Genomic DNA, 17,054 nt, shown 5'->3' on the forward strand with positions numbered 1-17,054 from the left:
CACACTCCTGGCCCTATCCCAGCCCAAGACTGTGACTGGATCTGCACGTCCAGAAATGATCTCAGCTGTGTTCCAGCCTCTGGACTACCTGCCCACACCTACCTGCAGGACACAGTGGAGGAGGCAACTGTCATGAGTGCTCCCGGGTCACCACTGAGCTGCAGGGAGAGAGGGCTCCCAGGGATGTGCGCTCTGAGGCTCAGCTCCTGGACGAGTCCCTGCGTGGGCAGAGCTCTGCCCTGGTTTGTGGGCAGCACTCACCGTCCCCTGACAGGTGGGGCTGTCTCTGTAGAGCAACGCTGGCAGGGTGAGGGCTGGGGATGGCGTGGCAGCTGGCAGGTGCTTTCCCCTCACCCGGGCCCATCAGTAAACCGGCAGCTGCTGTGCCACATGCACCAGCGTCGACAGCTAGCTGGGTCCCCATGGTGCCCGGCGCTCACCCGTAGATGCTCACGTCCCGGCCTCACCTCAGAGGGTCCGATGATGTTCTGAGGCTGGGCCCCTGCCCTGGGGTAGTGACTGCTCGCTTCACCCCTGAAGCTCTCAGGCAGGACATGGGTCTCCGTCCTGTGCTGCAGGGCTTTTGCTCATGGACCTGGTAAGGGACGGTTTGGAGCACCATGCTATGCTGGCCCAAGAATTGAGCAGCAGACGTCTGGTGGGGTGTGGGTGGCCTCCTGTGACTGGGGTCCCTCCATTACCCAGTGCCCTGCACGGTGTGATCCAGGGGATGCAGCTGGCCCACCAGAGTCTGAAGCCAACAGAGGAGACGTGCTGTAGAAATTCGGTCTCCTACCGCAGGTTCCGCTGGATGCCTTGGAGACCTCACATGCCAGGGCCCCCATGGTTCTGGTCCGGGTCTGGGGGCACGTGCATTCCAGCAAACACCCCAGGGGTTCGGTTCGGATGCATGTGGTGCCTAACATCAGTGCCGGAGACTCAGGCTGCCTGGCCCTGAGAAGCACCAGGGAGAGGCTAGCCGACGAGTTTAGATGGGACGGGGTAGGGCAGGTCCCTGTCACAGGCAGCCTGTCCCTTGACAGGCTCACTTCTCAAAATCTTACAGACACGCTCACGCTGAAGCACGAAGATTCACACAGAGAATGCTCACCACGGTGTTTTGCACACAGTTCTGGTAATTGGATACTGGACGCAACCTAATATCCAACACCAGGGGAAATAAACCACAACATACCTGCATAATTATGTATTTCAGGGCCATCGGGCGGGATGCTCACAGGAACATTACTCAGCCATGAGAAGAAATCAAACTCCATTGTGTGCTATGACCTGGACAGAACTTGGAAACACACTAGATTCCTGGACACAGAAAGAAGGTGGCTGAGGCAGCACCAAGGCTGAGAGGTCACGGTTTGCAACAGGGGTTAGTGTTTAATGGGGACAGAGTCTCTGTTCGGAGGATGAAGCAGCATGGAGATGGGCAGCAGGGAAAACACCGCGAACACACTTGGAGAGTTAAAAACGGACGAGATGGTAACCTGTACGTTACATATATTTTACCACAAGTAAAAGAATGCTCGTCAAACACGAGAAGAGGGTGCACTAGTAGGACGGGAGTAGAAGACAACCAGTCAGTGCACTTTGGAGAAGCATGGATGCAGAATTCCATTTTTATAAAAAAGAAAACTGAGCTCCGTACTCATGTGTGCACGTGTGCACAGAAATATCTAGAAAGCTCCGTGCTTGTTAGCAGTGGTTACCCTGTGTGATGGGTGACTTACTTTATGGACTTCTGTGCTGTGTGACTGTCGTCACAACAACAAAGTGGAAGTTTGCACAGCGATGTGATGCTCACCTCCAGAGAAGAAAGGCACGATGCTATTTATGTCTGCCACGTAGTCAGCAGCGCCACCCTCGGAGCGGCACGTTCACTGGCTGTGAAACCACACAGTGACCCAGCAGGGGACACACTTCCATCTGAACGTGACACGCTGTACACACTATCTCAGTTCCTGAAATTGAGTAAAAACTTAAACACGCCAAAGGCTCGTGAGCAGAATTATTTTCAGTTTATTTTGAGAGTGTGTGCGCGCAAGCAGGGTGAAGAGGCAGAGAGAGAGAGACAGACCCTCAAGACAGAGAACCTCAAGCAGGCTCTGTGCTGTTAGCGCAGAGCCCGACGTGGGGCTTGGTCTCATGAACTGTGAGGTCGTGACCTGAGCTGAAATCAAGAGTCGGACGCTCAACCGACTGAGCCCCCCGGCGTCCTGAGCAGAATCTGATTAAGAAGAATATGCTTAGTCAGGACGTGAACACACTCCAAGTGCCGATTCTCACGGCCGCTGGGTTCAGACTGCCCACCACTGAGAGCACAAGCCCCGAGGAGCTGAGTGTCCCCCACACAGCCCTTTACAAGAGAAGGACTGATTTGCTTCTACAACTGTCAGACTGTATTTTCTCTCTTTAAGTAGAGACTTCAAGGCGGAGACAGAGGCGCTCACTGGTCTTTGAAACTGGCCTTTCTCTTTTCCACAAATGCAGTCATCCCTTCCTTCCGGTCTTCCTGGTGGGAAAGGGAAAAAAGGCGGAGATGGACATTTGTCAAGCGCGGGGCTCAGCCTGTCTGGGGTTTGCTCAGTCTGTCGGGTTCCTCTGCCCTCCAATTTCCAGAGTAGTGGGGGCACCGGGAGGGAGGGTCCTGCATTGGGATCGCCTGGAAACCTGGGAGTGACCCAGATTCCCTGACCACTTAGGGTTGGCCTGGAAATGGCAGTTTTATATGTCACTCAGCCCCAGGTCTGATCATTCAGGGGCCACTGATTTACATGTCAAATAAACTCTCATCCACAGAGAAGCTCAGATGCACGTGTTTGGGTCATTCACCTGTTCTGCACCTGGTTTAGTGGCGGTCTGTGTCAACGAGTATCCTGAGTGCCAAGGAGCAGGACACGGAGTGCAAGCCCACCTTGCACCTTTCTCTGCGTGCGCGCATGTGCACACACGTACACACACACTCTTCCCTGCACGCGCATGTGCACACATGCACACGCATACCTTCACTCCCTCGACAGGCAAAGCTATTTCTAATCTCTCTTTTATGAAACACCTACATAAGACTTTCTGATAAAAAAGAGGTTTTAATGACCATTACAAGACTGACCACCTTTTGGTTACTGTCAGAAATCCTAGAAAACACTGTTCTGAAGCTCTGGGTTGCAGTTTCAGAACACATTCAAATTCCGTTCCCAGCAATTTGACAGATCTAGGAAAATTATGGGCAAGCGGACTGCATTTACGTACGGGAGCTTGCTGTCTAAGAGTGCAGTTCCTAAGACCTTCCGTAACAGGAAGTCACCCTGTAAGAGCTTCCATACACTGCACTTATTTGCGAAAATCATGCTCACGGACAGGATACATCTGATCCAGTTACTGGGGAAGTGAATGGTTCAACCAAAGAGAAATGGTATCTAATGAAAACATCTACAAGGAAATTCTCCGTGATTTTTATGGCTGGGACACTTGTGACGCCTCATCTGAGTGTTGTTTACTCACAGTAGCGAACGTTGAATAGAAGAGCTTCTTCTCCAACTTGTTTCCCTCTGTTAATGTCATTTCAAAAGCTGAAAAAGAAAATCCTGAAGTCATGAACTCTGGTGTTAGATGTGGGAACATATCAATTTTTTACAGTGATAGGGAACATTTCCCGCTGACCCACATCAACCTCAATTTCACCATGATTGAGACCGCAGCCTGGGAAGCCCTCCCTGGCTGAGACATCAGCAAAGCCACCTGCTTAGAGGGCTTCCTGAGCTTCCTGCCCAGTGGCCGAAAAAACAGAGGCGTGAGGATATGAGTAAAGGAGTTTAATGACCAACTCTGTCTAATCACAAGAGAATCTGGGAGCCTACAGAGGTAGATGTATTTCATAAAACATTAAAAAAATAAGAATTAAAGGGGTGCCTGGGTGGCTCAGTCAGTGGAGCCTCGGACTTTGGCTCAGGTCATGATCTCATGGTTCGTGGGACTGAGTCCTGTGTCAGCCTCTGCGCTGACAGTGTGGAGCCTGTTGGGGATTTTCCCTCTCCCTCTGCCCCTCCCCTGCTTGTGCTTTCTCTCAAAATAAATAAAAATTACAAAAAAAGAAGAAAAAAAAGGATTTATTAAAAACAAAAAAGGGAATGAAAACCAGAAAAAGGAACATTGTGCCAGAACAGAGTCCTGGAGTCCCGGGCAGTAAGAACGCCATTGCTCTGGGCCCCGTCTTTCTGGCGAAGGTGCAGTGTTTCTCTTGGCTGAGCACCAGGAGCAGCAGGTCCTGGGCAAGGGGTGGAACGGTGGCAGGTGCCTCTGACTGTGGCCTCACGGACACTCTGCAGGAACAGCAGCGTCCGCTTCTGGAGTGTGTGCTACCCACACACCCCCGCAGTGAAGCGTCACAAACACCAGCTCACTCAAGTAAGGTGGCGGCAGCCCAGGGTGACCAGCTTTCCCGCATATGAGTGCAGGCCCGGGGGCCTCAGCAGCCATCTCGGGCCCACGGTCTTCTAGGCAGCACCAGGCAAGACCCCCAAGGCCTGGACCACGTGCTCCGTTAAAACTCCAGAAATTCTCAGAAGGGCCACAGCCGCTTGGCCGGTAGAGAACAGATGGAGTCTGGAGCCACGGGGGGCAGCAGGCACGCTGACCCCAGTTCACAAAGGTGTCCACGAGCCTATGCTACCCGTCCGGCCCTGCCCACGGCACAGCCCACACCCTGCTGCAGACAGGGAAGCATCCCCCGCCAGGTTCTGGGGGCTGAGCCGACTTTCTCAGGAGCCAGACTGGTTTCACTCTAGGGACCATCCTGCCCATCCCACCCATTTCCCTGTAGCCCAGAGCTCGTCACCCTCTGTCCCTCAGGCTGGCTCCTTCCTTGGGTTGTGACAGCAAGGGGACTCAGAAGGTTTCAGGAGAATCTGTAGCCAGCAACCAAAAACTAGAACTCTACAAAGAGCCAGGATCACAACATGAAGAACCTCGTGATTTCTGTCCAGGGTGGGTTAAGATGCATGACTTAGAACCAAAGCCTCGAGGCTCACGACTGTTCCTGTGCTGCCCGGCCCTTGGACCTCCGCCTCCCGGCAGAACCCCCACCTGCATTCACAGACTCTTTGGCCATTGCTGCTATGATTTTGGAATTGCTGGCAATTTTCTCCGCACACCGGATGGCTTCTTCGACCAGTGTCTCCACAGGAAAAATTTTGCTTACAAGACCTGAAACACAAAAAGGTAAATAACATGGGAAAATAGCACTGGTTATGTTTTTCTGAGTCATGATGCTGTGCCAAGAGCCCGGGTCTTCTGGGTGCTAACAAGGGGCTGCAGTGACACAGTAAAGGCTCCACGCCATCCCTGAGGTGGGGCCGATGCCCTCTGCTGCTGGGGCCACTAGGCTCTCACAGACACATAAATTAGGAAGAGAGAGTCCCCCAGGGACAGAGAAGGAGTGTGTCCGCCGAGGGTCTCCAAGATCCCCCACCGCTGACACTGGGCTTGGGAAACAGGATGGTTTTCTAATGATTCTTTAACCAGATGTTTGTTTTAGTTATTTTATACATGGGGCATTCCCAATAAAAAACAAAGGCAGCTGTCCCCGGGGTTCTCGGGACACCGGAAAGCACAGCTGGACACAGCCCTCCCCTCTCTACTCAGCTCCCCGTGAGGGCGGCTCCATGGGGCAGCGCTGGCTCCCACCTGCTTGCTTGGCATCCTGGGCAGAGATCCGGTCACCAGTGAGGACCATCTCCATGGCCAGTGACTTTCCAACAGCACGGGTCAGTCTCTGGGTGCCCCCTGCACCTGCAGGCACAGAAGGCTGCAGGTCACAGCCAGTTCATGGCCAGTGCAAGCCAAGACGCTACAGACACACTTCCAGCAAGTTCTGAGGGGTGAAGATGGGCCCCGTGGGTGGGGCAGGTGGGCAGAAAGGAGGCAACTTAAAGCCCTCAGGGGAGGCTCCTTTTCCTACTCAGGCCCCACGCCTGGCAGGCCGAGTCCTCTGCATGAGCAGCTCTCTGGCAGGAGTCAGACTGCTCAGACCCTGGCCCCGCACAACCTGGAGGGCAGCTGGGGTGGCCTCTGACAGTGGCCTGCTGCCCTCAGGGTATGAAGTGAGACCAAGGGCTCCACCTCCTGGGCTGTTGAGTGTATCTTTATCTCCAGTGCTGGCTTCTGTGCACCCCACTCACCCTCCTGCTCACTTGACATTCTGCAGCTGGAAAAACAGTGATCTGCCCAGTCATCTGCCCCACGCTGAACCCCAGGCTGCCAGGATGAGCCAAGGGGACCACCTGAGGGAGATACCCACAGTCCAGCAGGCTCAGGTACTATTTCAAGGAAGTGCAGGCCTTGGGCACAAGGACAGAAGAGCCCAGTGGTCAGCAGAGCTCATCCAGGGCTTTCCTTGCCCGTATCTGACCCCACAGCTGCTCCCTGCCTGCCGGGCTGCTCAGGAGATACTGTGAGCTCCAGGCTCTACATGCAGGGCAGAGACCCTGTGGGGAAGTGAGCCAGGAGTCCTCATCAAGTGGTCCCCAGGGCACAGAGAGGTCACTGTTTGCCCACGGATCCCGTCAGCCTCCTCGTGCGGTATCTGATTCCCTGCTCTGTTGAACCTGGGGTCACAAGCCAGATCACTGCAACTATAATGCAATATGCAGCCGGCCACTCCTACTAGCGTCTGACAAGGAATCGGGCTGTCATTAAAGGAGACTGCGCAGCCGGAGGCTCTTGAGCCACTGTCTGAGCACTGTTGTGTCCACTGGGGCTTAGTGTGCTGGCCAGAAGAGGTAGCAATGGGAGCAGAAAGGTGGCCACCGGGCCAGTGCTCGTTCGGCAGCCCGGGGTCCCTCATCAGATGCAAGCTGCATGCTTTTGTCTATTGGTGGAAAAGCCCATCACTTCCTGAGACGTGGGCAAATTCCAGAGAATTATCTGAAGGAAGACTTTACGTTAGAGAGGTCATCACGCTTTACCTGGGATGGTTCCTAGTAGGATTTCCGGCTGCGCAAACTGGGCTTTCTCTCCGGCATAAATGATGTCACACATCATAGCAAGTTCGCAGCCGCCACCAAGCTGCAAAACATGAGGCGCCACCAGGAAACCCAGTCAGAAATTCACCCTATCTGCCTAAATTTTCTGTTAAAATGAACCTGCCCAAGAGTAGCAAGATTCACACAAGAGATGCAAAGTTAGTTACGTGTTCCCATAAGTTACCCACAAATGGCCGATGCTGGCAACGGGCCCAACAGCAAACTCTCTCAGCTCTGTGGGTCCCACAGGCTCGAAGGCAGCCTCGAAGGCAGCCAGGGAGTTCATGAATTAGCAGGCAGGATGGTGGTCCAATAAACCCGACTGGCTGACCCCGGCTTACCCAAGGGGAGCTTTGTTAAAGGATCACTAACAGAGCTGCCTTCATCACTTTGCTACGACCAGCCCCAGTGCCTTTGAGTGCCCATGTGCCTGGACAGAGTCCCTGAACTACCACGCGGAGAACACGTCTCTCAACGGCGGCAGAGGCTGTCAGTTTACAGGTGCAGGGCAGGCTGCAGCCATTAAAACTGTACACAAAAGGCAGAACGCAGCCTATAACCTAGTAGAGGCAGTCGTTCCCTGTAGTCATGGGGGCTGCGGTGGGGACGGAGGGGCTCTCCTAACAAAGGAACCAGAAAGCCAGCGGTTGAACGTCCACTAACAAAAGCCAGTGCTGTAATGTATTCTCTCTGTGCTTCCCGGGTCTTTGGCGTCACTTGGTAGGAGGGGCATGCTGGCTGGTAACTACACTCTGGCCTTTTCTTTTCTTTTCTTTTTAAATATTTATTTATTTTTGGGAGAGAGACAGAGCATGAGCAGGGGAGGGGCAGAGAGAGAGGGAGACACAGAATCTGAAGCAGGGTCCAGGCTCCGAGCTGTCAGCACAGAGCCTGATGCGGGGCTCGAACCCACGAACTGTGAGATCACAACCTGAGCCAAAGTCAGACGCTTAACCGACTGAGCCACCCAGGTCACTCTGGCCTTTTCAAAACAAAAATTGGTTATTTGATGCCTGCCAGTGTGCTGAGAGGAGGTGTGGCCCGACACTCACGGCGTAGCCATTGACAGCAGCTATGACTGGCTTCTTAACCCGGGCAAGTCGGTCCCAGTGGCTCAAAAACATGCTGGAGTAACAGTCCTGGAACGTTCGGCTCTGCATCTCCTTGATGTCAGCTCCAGCTGGGGGGTGGAAACAAGGTCCCAGTTACGAGAGCAGAGACCCCATGTTGCTATGGGAGCTGTGAGTGTGTAGGAACGGCCAAGCAGGACCTGTGAGGCGATGGCCACAGGGACAGAGCCAGCAGCAGGGACAGAGGCGATACACCATGGTATTTGTTGACAGAGGTGACACAGAGGGAACGCGGGATAGGAACCAGGTGCAAGCGGGACTCAGAAGGCTTATTCATTAGTCACTTAAGCCCTCAACGCACATAAAACCCGACTGTCGGGGACCCGAATTCCTCTCAAACTCATTTTGCTGGTGGAGCACACTTGAATGTTAAACAGACAGAGCAGTTATTTGAAGAAATACTGGTGTCGTTTACGCTTTACATTTAAAGAAACCCCAAGTACTAAAGCTTCTGATGCTGCCGCGGAGGTCTAAGTGCCTACAATGCCACGTGCCACGGTCAGACCGCCCCTCCAACCCCTGGCTGACCGGCGGCCATGCTGCCCACACACCTGCAAATGCCTTCTCCCCACCCGTGAGGACGATGGCCCCCACAGCGGGGTCCTCCTCAAAGGCGTCCAGTGCCTGGTTGAGCTCCATGATCAGGCCATTGCAGAGCGCGTTGAGTGCTTTGGGGCGGTTCAGTTGGATCAGCCCCACGTTGCCGTCCTTCCCCTTCTTTTCTGTGACGAGGTACTGAAAGTCAGCACCTGGGGTGAGAGGGGACAAAGGGATTTCCATTCACGTAGGCATCGAACTAGCGGGACTTAACCCGTCAGTGGACGGAGTGACCCTGACATGTCCCCGGCCCAGTCCTCAGGCAGCAGCACACAGCTTTCAGCCTCATGGGTGGCCTCTGTACCAGTCTCTACCCTCACAGAAGTGTGAACATTTCCTTAAGCTAGAAAGCAAACCCAACAATAAATAGCAGCCCACAGCGGCCTTCCTTCTCCTGCATGTGCTGGTCAACACTGCCCAGAACCTGCACTAGGGACATCCCGTGACCCTGCAGAAACAAGGGATGGGGACATAGGTTCCTTCAACAAATGCCAACTCGGTGACAGAACCAAGCTGCGGACAGAACACAGCAGGAGGCACACACAGGGAAAAGGTGACTGCCGCGGCCGGGAGGGTCAGGCCGCTCAGATTTGGGGGGTCAGTAAGGCCTGGAGAGGAAGAAGTGTAACCTGGGAAACCACAGGTGTGTGTGGGGTGAGGATCGGCACCCACCCTGGGGGTCGGTTGGGGAGCGACACGGAAAATACTTAGCAGCAGCACGAATGCTGCCTGGGAAACGACTGCTGACTGCAGGTCAGGGGCAGAAGGGAACCTCAAGGAAACGGAGGGTAAGACCACAGGCAGCGGGCAGTCACGTGGGTACCTGCGTGGGTACCCGCCAAAGGAAGAGGAGGCAGGGATTCGCCCAGTTCAGGGACAAGCCAAGCGCTCCTCGGGAGGCCCGCGCCCCGGCTGAAGGCTGAGTGCGGGACGGGCCGGCCAGACCTGGGGCAGCAGCGGACACGGGCGGCCCGCACTGGAGGCCTGCCGGACCAAGCACGTGGCCGTTTCCAATCCCGAGGCCCCAAATGCACCTTCTCTTGAACTCCCGAAAACCAACAAGCAAACTGAAACGGCCAGCGGTCTCGGCACGTGGTCCTGATCCCAACTGAGGGGGCACCAGTAACCCCGGAGCCCAGCGGGGGAGGCGGCAGGTGCTGAGGGGCGGGGTCAGGCCCTGGCGGCGACTGCGGGTGCTGAGGGGTCAGCTCCGGGGTCGAGCAGTGTCAGGCCCCGGAGTCCCAGGTGCGGCCGCGGTGCCGGGCCCCCACCCCGGGTCCGCGCCCTCGGCCCCGCACTCACCCGAGGCGAAGGCGCGCAGGGCCGCGCAGCCAAGCCGGGGGCGCAGCGGGCCGCGGACGCAGGGTAGCAGGGCGCGCAGGGCGGCCATGGCGCTCTGGGACGAGTCGCCCCGCCCCGCGGAGCCGCCCCCGGCTCCGCCAGTCAGGGCCCGGCCCGCCTCCTGGCCGGCGTCGCGAGAAGGCGAGGGCATCGCGAGACCAGCGGCGTGCCGGAAGTGGACGTGACGAGGCCGGGGGAAGGGGTCAAGGCTCGAGGAGCCAAACCCGGTGCGCGGGTGGCGGCGGTGGGCTGAGGGATTTTGGAGGGCCCCGGGCGGCGGACACCAGCCCTGAAGATGCCGAGGGCCAGGCCCGCCGCTGTCTGACCGCCCGTGGGGACCCCGGTCAAGCCGCCTGACGTGCCCGGGAAGGTCGCCAGGGGCTGCCGGGGCCTCTTCTTGACCTTGACCTTTAGCCTTCAGCCCTTGCCACCCCGTTCCGGACGTGTCCCCCCACTTCCGAGACGAGCCCCCACGCGGCTTTCCCGGAGGCCGGGTTCGGGGCAGGGCTCGCGGGCGCGGGGTCCCAAGCCTGTGCGCCCTTGGGGACGCCCTGGGTCTCTCACCCCCCCCCCCCCCCCCAGTCCTGCACGACAAGCGTGACCGCGGGGTCCGAAAGAAGCTGAACGGAGTGATGGTTCCTGAGCGCTGTCCCGGGGGTGGCTGGCATTCTGTTGGTGCTTCGCCCCCGCAGCCCCGCGCGCTCGGCGCCGCGGAGACATTGTGCTGTCCCTGGCTGCACCTCCCGCGCACACGGTGCGGGGCGTCCCGGGCCCTCGCGCTCGGTGTTGCGTAGTCCCCAGCACCGAAATTTTTGTACGTGTAGGTCTAGACAGCGTGCGTGCGTCACCGTACTGATTGTTTACACTGGCGGCCAGGTAGCTACTGAATACTAGATTATGGGTAGCTTTATAAAAGTAATATTTAACTAAATTTTAAGAATGACCTTGTAAGTTTAAATTCTTTTGGTTGTAAGTTACGAGTGCTCAGACACCAGGCTTCCATTTGTATCTTGTGCAGGCTCTGCAAATGGAGACAAAAGACAGAGTCTACAAGTGGAAAGTACAATTGGAGTTTTAAGTAAATAAAAAATTCAAACCAGAACCGAATACTCGGCAAGGTTTATTTCAAGGCTGAGGGTGGAATAAAGACCTTTTCATGCAAACAGAAACATTGCCAACTCTGTGCTAAAGGAGACTGTGTCCGCGTGGGCTACACGGCTGGAACAGGCACACAAAATGAAATGGTTCCAGCATGAGAGAAGTTTCTGGGACCCCAGGGCTGGTGTTGAGGAGGGTGCCTGCTGTCCTCCATGAGGACAAGAGCACAAGTGACAGAACTAATGTATTAACCTTCAAAATAAAAGTCACTTACTTTAGCAGCAAAAATGGGTTTATTTGGAAATAGCAGAGAAGAGCAATTAGGGACATGCCAGCTATAGTCCAGTGCAACAGAGGAGAGGAACTTTAGTTTATGCAGAAGGAGGACTTTGGGAGGCACTGCCTCAAACTAAAGTCTTTTGGAGAGAAGCAAGAGTTCCTGGTGATGAGCGTTTCTTGGCTGAGTTGCAGGAGTGGTCCTTGTTTTTGTGCACATGCAATGTTCACCTCTTCCTGTAGGGGCCTGTAATTGATGATCCTTTATTCCCAAGGATTCTTAGGTTGGGTCTGTAATTCACAATTCCTGTAATCCACATGGAATGGTATGGCTCCCCCTTTTGGCCTCGGGACTCTATTTTGGTGAGGTTTCTCTTATTGTGGTGTGTGTATATATACATATATACATATATATATATGTATACATATATATGTATACATATATATACATACACACATATACACACATACATACATATATATATATACATACACACATACATACACACACACACACACACACACACACACGTTGGGCCTCAGCAAAGTTTAAAACCTTTGTATTCCAAAGGACACCACGAAGAAAGTGAAAAGACAACCCACAGAATGAGAAAAATTTTTTGCAAACAAAAGATGTGATAAGGGTCTTGTGTCTAGAATATATAAAAACACTTTCAACTCCATAATAAAAAGGCAAACCATTAAAAAATGGGCAAAGGAGGGGTGCCTAGATGGCTCAGTCGGAAGGCCGTGCGACTCTTGATCTTGGGGTTGTAAGTTCAAGTTCCACGTTTGGTGTAGCGGTTACTAAAAAGTAAACCAAAAAATGGGCAAAAGACTTGAACAGAAACTTCTCCAATAAAGATATACAGATGACCAATGTGCGCACAAAAAGGTGCTCAGTATCTGTAGTCACTAGGGAAATGCAAATCAAAACCACAATGAGAGATCACCTCATACTAGAATGGCTATAACCAAAAAGGACAGATAATGGTAACTGTTCGCAAGGATGTGGAGAAATTGGAAGGCTTATTCACTGCTGCTGGGAATGTAAAACAGTGCAGTCACTTTGGAAGGTAGTCTGGCAGTTCCTCAAAAAGTTAAACATAGTGTGACCATATGACCCACCAATTCTACTCCTGCGTATATACCCAAGAGAATGAAAACATAGGTCTACACAAAATCTTGTTCGCGAATATTCATAGCAGTGTTATTCATAGTATCAAAAATGTGGGAAAAAAATCCAAATGCTGATCACCTTAATGGGTAAAAATGTGGTATGTCTATACAATGAATGCATTAAAATGGATTAGAATATACAATAGAATGTTATTTGGCAATAAAATGAGGTGTACTGACACCTGCTACAATGTGGGTGAACGATATGCTGAGTGAAAAAGGCCCTGTACTATTGTATGACTCCATTTACACAAATGTCCAGAATAGGCAGATCCATAGCGGCAGAAATCAGATTAGTAATCGCCAGGGGTTGCAGAAGGGGTGTGGTGGGGCACTGCTAAAAAGGAGGTTTCTTCTTGGAGTGACGAGCATGTTCCAAACTTGCTTGTGGTGATGGTTTCACAGCTCTGTAAACATACTGTAAACCAGTGAATTGCACACTTTAAACGGGTGAACTATATGGCATGTGAATTGTGATCAGTAAAGCTGTTTACAACTGGACAACCTGATTTACTTAGGTCACATGGGCAACATCACTGTGTAGTTGCAGTCTCGATGGCCGGGGTGGCCCTCGGGCTGATCAGAAGCTCATGACAGAAACAAGGGTGTCCTGTGTGTGCTTGAGCTGCTGCTGGTGGCCTCAGACACATCCAAGTAGTCCAGCCCCGGTCGTGGCCATGGGACTTTTCTGTTTCCAAGAATGTGGGACGAGGATGACAGACCCAGCTACTGGTCACAGCGCTGGTTGCAGCTATAGTTTGATTCAGGCGGTGGTGCCACAGTGAAGGGACACAGGGGCAGGAGATGTCCTTTCCTACAGCCTGGGGACTAAGGTGCTCCCTCCCCCAGGTGTCAACCTAGCTGTCTTCTCTCCCCAGCCATAAACTCAAGTTGTGGACTTTGCCTTCTCTCCAATCACCCTCTACATGCACCCAGGCCTTCCATTCAGATGTCATCTGCATGGGCCACCACTGGGCTGGGGGCAGGGGTACACATGGAGCAGGTATTCAGTCAAGTGGTCCCTGCCTTCAAGGTGTAGGGCTGTGTCAAACAAGAAGATCCAGGGGAGTGGGCCAGAATTAAGTTTGAGTCCCCCAGACCCTGTTTTGGCCAGCTTCTTATCCAGGAATGATCAGGGCAGAATCTAACTTCCTAAATAGGCCCCTGCAACCCCTCATGATCCTGATCTTACCAGTGTTGACTGAGAAAAGAGGCAGAGTTGAAGTAAAACAAAAGCATTATTTGGGGTCTCAGAATTGCAATTTGGGGAGTAGAGATTTGGGTAGCAGCCCAAATTGTGTCCTCCTAGGGAAAAAACATCAAGGTTTTTTATTTTTATCTTTTTCAAGTTTATTTATTCATTTTGAGAGAGAATGAGGGCAAGAGCAGAGGAGGGGCAGAGAGAGAGGGAAAGAGAGAACCCCAAGTGGGCTCCACACTGCACAGAGGTCACAAACTGCGAGATCATGACCTGACCTGAAATCAAGAGTCTGATGCTCAACTGACTGAGCCACCCAGGCACCCCAAAAGTCAGGGCTTTTTAAAGACCAAAGGGAATGCTTGTAGGCACTGTTTACTAAGAATTTTGATTGGTGTGGGCAGTAGGAAACTAATCTTGGCTGAATATAATCGATTGCTAAGGCTACCACTAAGCAAAGTCTTTCTGTGCTGCGTTGCCGGTGTTTGGGCAGAGTCCTTGGAGCCCAGTTCAAAGTTCATGGCTTTACCTGGTGAGGGCGTGAACAGGCTGTCCCCTTGAAGGCCCCTGGCTCCATCTGAAAAACTCCTTGACAAACGTGACTCCATCTCATTTTACCTTTCACACCAGAAAGAACAGGCTGGCTGCTGGAGGAGGAGAAAGTCCCCACTCACGAGGTACCAGATGCTTGGGTATGGACATCATCAAATACCTGTTTCTGGGCAGCCACTGGCGGACGATAAAGGGATAGGATAACCGAAAACATGGCACCGGGTAGTTTCAAGGGTGATAGAGCCAGCTGACAGGACAAGGGCAGTGACAACGCGGCCTGAAAATGGGGCTGCAGCTGTGAGACACAGCCGGCCACCTGGAGAGAGGGCTGACATCTGGCCAGTTAGTCTGCCCAGAGTGACCAAGGCCCAGACGAGGAGGTCCCCCTCACTGAAGGATGACGTGTGCCTCACGGCCCCATGGGTTGTGTCCTCGAGTGTGGCATTGTGCTGCCACATCAGGGGCAATGGGCGTGTCACTAGAAACTCTCTAACAAGCTCCAAACAAGCCACAATGACCCAGTTTTCTAGCCCTGCTTACAGGGGCTGCTTGCCACCCAAAACTAAGGCCCAGGCCAGAAGCCACGAGCTCTAAACAAGCCCCCAAGGCCCAGTTTTTGACCAGTTTGATCCAGTTCCGGCAGCGGGCTAACCCTCCAGGTGACCTTGGGATTGTAACAGAAAACACCCGCTAGCACCCTGACAGACCCACTGTGCCCATTTAGGGAAAACAGAGGTTGCGCTGACTCCAAGAAAGCCTCCTTCTTCCCTGAAAAACCCCGCCAGCTGGCTCACTAGCCCCTTACATACCCTGACACCATAAAACCCTGACCCTGAGACCTGATCCAGGAGACGGAACCTTTAGAGCACAAGCTCCCCTTCTCTATTCTCTGGTCATTGAATAAATTACCGGCTTGCCATCAAATACTATTTGGTTATTTGGCAAACAGTACTGAGTAGGAACTAGCCACTTTGATAACAGATGGGCTTCTTGGGCTCCACCACCAGCTTGACTTCAGGGGTCACATCAGGGCTCTCACCACAGGCATACCTGTAGGAGACCCAGAGACCAGCAGCCATTTTCTGGAGTTTGGGACACCAAGAGTCTTTAATCTGTGGGCTGAAGTGTCCTCAGTGGTAGACCAGACATCTGGGACATTGACCACAGCTCAGTGACCCTGCTGAGTTGAACCCTGGGGGAACCCCAGGGCATATAGGGGAACCTCTGAGGAGGAAGCCCCCTGAACCAGCGGCTTTACTCCAGGTGCTACAGTCGGGGGTAAAGTTTCCCCCAAAGGGAGAGCTCTCTCTTCCAGAAAACAGGTGATACTAGGGTCAGGGTGACTGTACCCCAAACATGTTTCATTGGATTCATCAGATCGGCAGGGATGTCAGGCTGAGTGACAAGGCCAGGGGTCTGGCGGTCAGCTCTGTGAACTGGTCTTGTCCTGGCACTGCTTCTGGGTTCCCTGCAACCTCCGGTTTCCTCCTGGGGCTTTATGTCCCTGCCAGGGGCTGTGCAGGGGTCAGGTGAGCGCCTCCAGTCAGAGGGTGCACCTCTAGGGACCGGCACCCTCTGACACGCTGTGTTATCCCCGTCTTTCCCTGCACCAGACAGCTGTCAAGGATCCTATTGGGGAGCAGGGATGAGGTACAGAGGGAGGAGCCCAGGGCCACCTGCCCAGCATGCAGCTGCACAAAAGCTGCCCTCCAACCACTGTGGTCCCCAGGGGCAGAGATCGTTCCTGGCAGTCACTCGTGGGTGTCCCGGCCTGCTTGGTTGCCTATATGACCAGCCACAGAAACTGTTCAGTGTCGGGAGACAGGTCAGCCTGTGGTCTGGGCACTCTGCAAGAATTCTCAGACACTGCTTCCTGCCTGTGGCAGCACCCCTCCCAACATCATTCTTTTAAGGTGCATGTATTGCTTGCATGTACATTTCATTGAGAGTCACATATTTACTCATATTTTTATGTCTACTTTCTGAATTCCACAAGGGCTGGGATTTTGCCACTATTTGGTCATTATTCAGGGATGAGTCTTCTGCACCTTGCATCATTTGAATAGGTATTCTCATGTTTAAGAAACTGTTAAGATTACAGGCAGTGGCCCTGGTGACTGTCCCGTGCCATCCTGGCAGCAGCCTGGAAGTCTGTGTCTGCACAGAGGCACAGTTGGGAGTGCGTCTCCAGCACCCAGAAAACTGACCGTCTGCACTCTCTTCCACTCTTTGGCTCCAAATACTAGCAGGCAGGCATGCATGCTGCACGCAGGACACCGGAAGATGCTGGGGAGACCGGCCAGCCCAGAGGAAAGACTTAGAGATACTGATGGGGGGGGCTCCCCAATCAACAGGCCCCCTGAGCACCCCAGAGTCAAACTCAAATTTGATGAGTCCCACTTACAAGTCTAGTATTTCCAAATAGCCTTCTGGTATATTCCTCCTCACGAGCAAACAAACATTACCTGATGGCGTGTAAAGCGTCTTCCTGGAAGGTAGGAACGGAAGAAACAGCAAAGAGATAACTCAGAGCAAACATACTAGGCAGGAGAATGATACTGCAGTATTTCTCATTCATACCCTCAGACGTTGCTCACTTGAAGCAAGAACAGCATTTCTCTAAACACTGACATGAGTGGAAGAAGAAGGAGC

At 53.3% G+C, this 17,054-nt stretch overlaps 1 protein-coding gene across 1 annotated transcript; it reads right to left on the reverse strand.

The window, feature by feature from the left end:
* Positions 1-2,008: 2,008 nt before the first annotated feature.
* Positions 2,009-10,213, reverse strand: ECHS1 (enoyl-CoA hydratase, short chain 1). Its single transcript, XM_027063477.2, has 8 exons — positions 10,061-10,213; positions 8,713-8,910; positions 8,084-8,211; positions 6,975-7,074; positions 5,695-5,799; positions 5,095-5,214; positions 3,514-3,581; positions 2,009-2,524 (listed from the first exon to the last, which is right to left on the reverse strand). The coding sequence occupies exons 1-8, from the start codon at positions 10,146-10,148 to the stop codon at positions 2,459-2,461; spliced, it is 873 nt and encodes a 290-aa protein (XP_026919278.2). The 5' UTR covers positions 10,149-10,213; the 3' UTR covers positions 2,009-2,458.
* Positions 10,214-17,054: the final 6,841 nt, after the last annotated feature.

Source organism: Acinonyx jubatus, chromosome D2 (genome assembly GCF_027475565.1).
Source record: "Acinonyx jubatus isolate Ajub_Pintada_27869175 chromosome D2, VMU_Ajub_asm_v1.0, whole genome shotgun sequence".
NCBI classification, from domain to species: domain Eukaryota; kingdom Metazoa; phylum Chordata; class Mammalia; order Carnivora; family Felidae; genus Acinonyx; species Acinonyx jubatus.

Excerpts from the sequence above, each read along its gene's own strand:
- ECHS1 (XM_027063477.2), bottom strand. The coding sequence starts at position 10,148 with ATGGCCGCCCTGCGCGCCCTGCTACCCTGCGTCCGCGGCCCGCTGCGC. Across the intron at positions 8,911-10,060 it reads CCTGCGCGCCTTCGCCTCGG|GTGCTGACTTTCAGTACCTC; the intron begins GTGAGTGCGGGG and ends CTCTCACCCCAG. Across the intron at positions 7,075-8,083 it reads CTGCTGTCAATGGCTACGCC|CTTGGTGGCGGCTGCGAACT; the intron begins GTGAGTGTCGGG and ends CATGTTTTGCAG.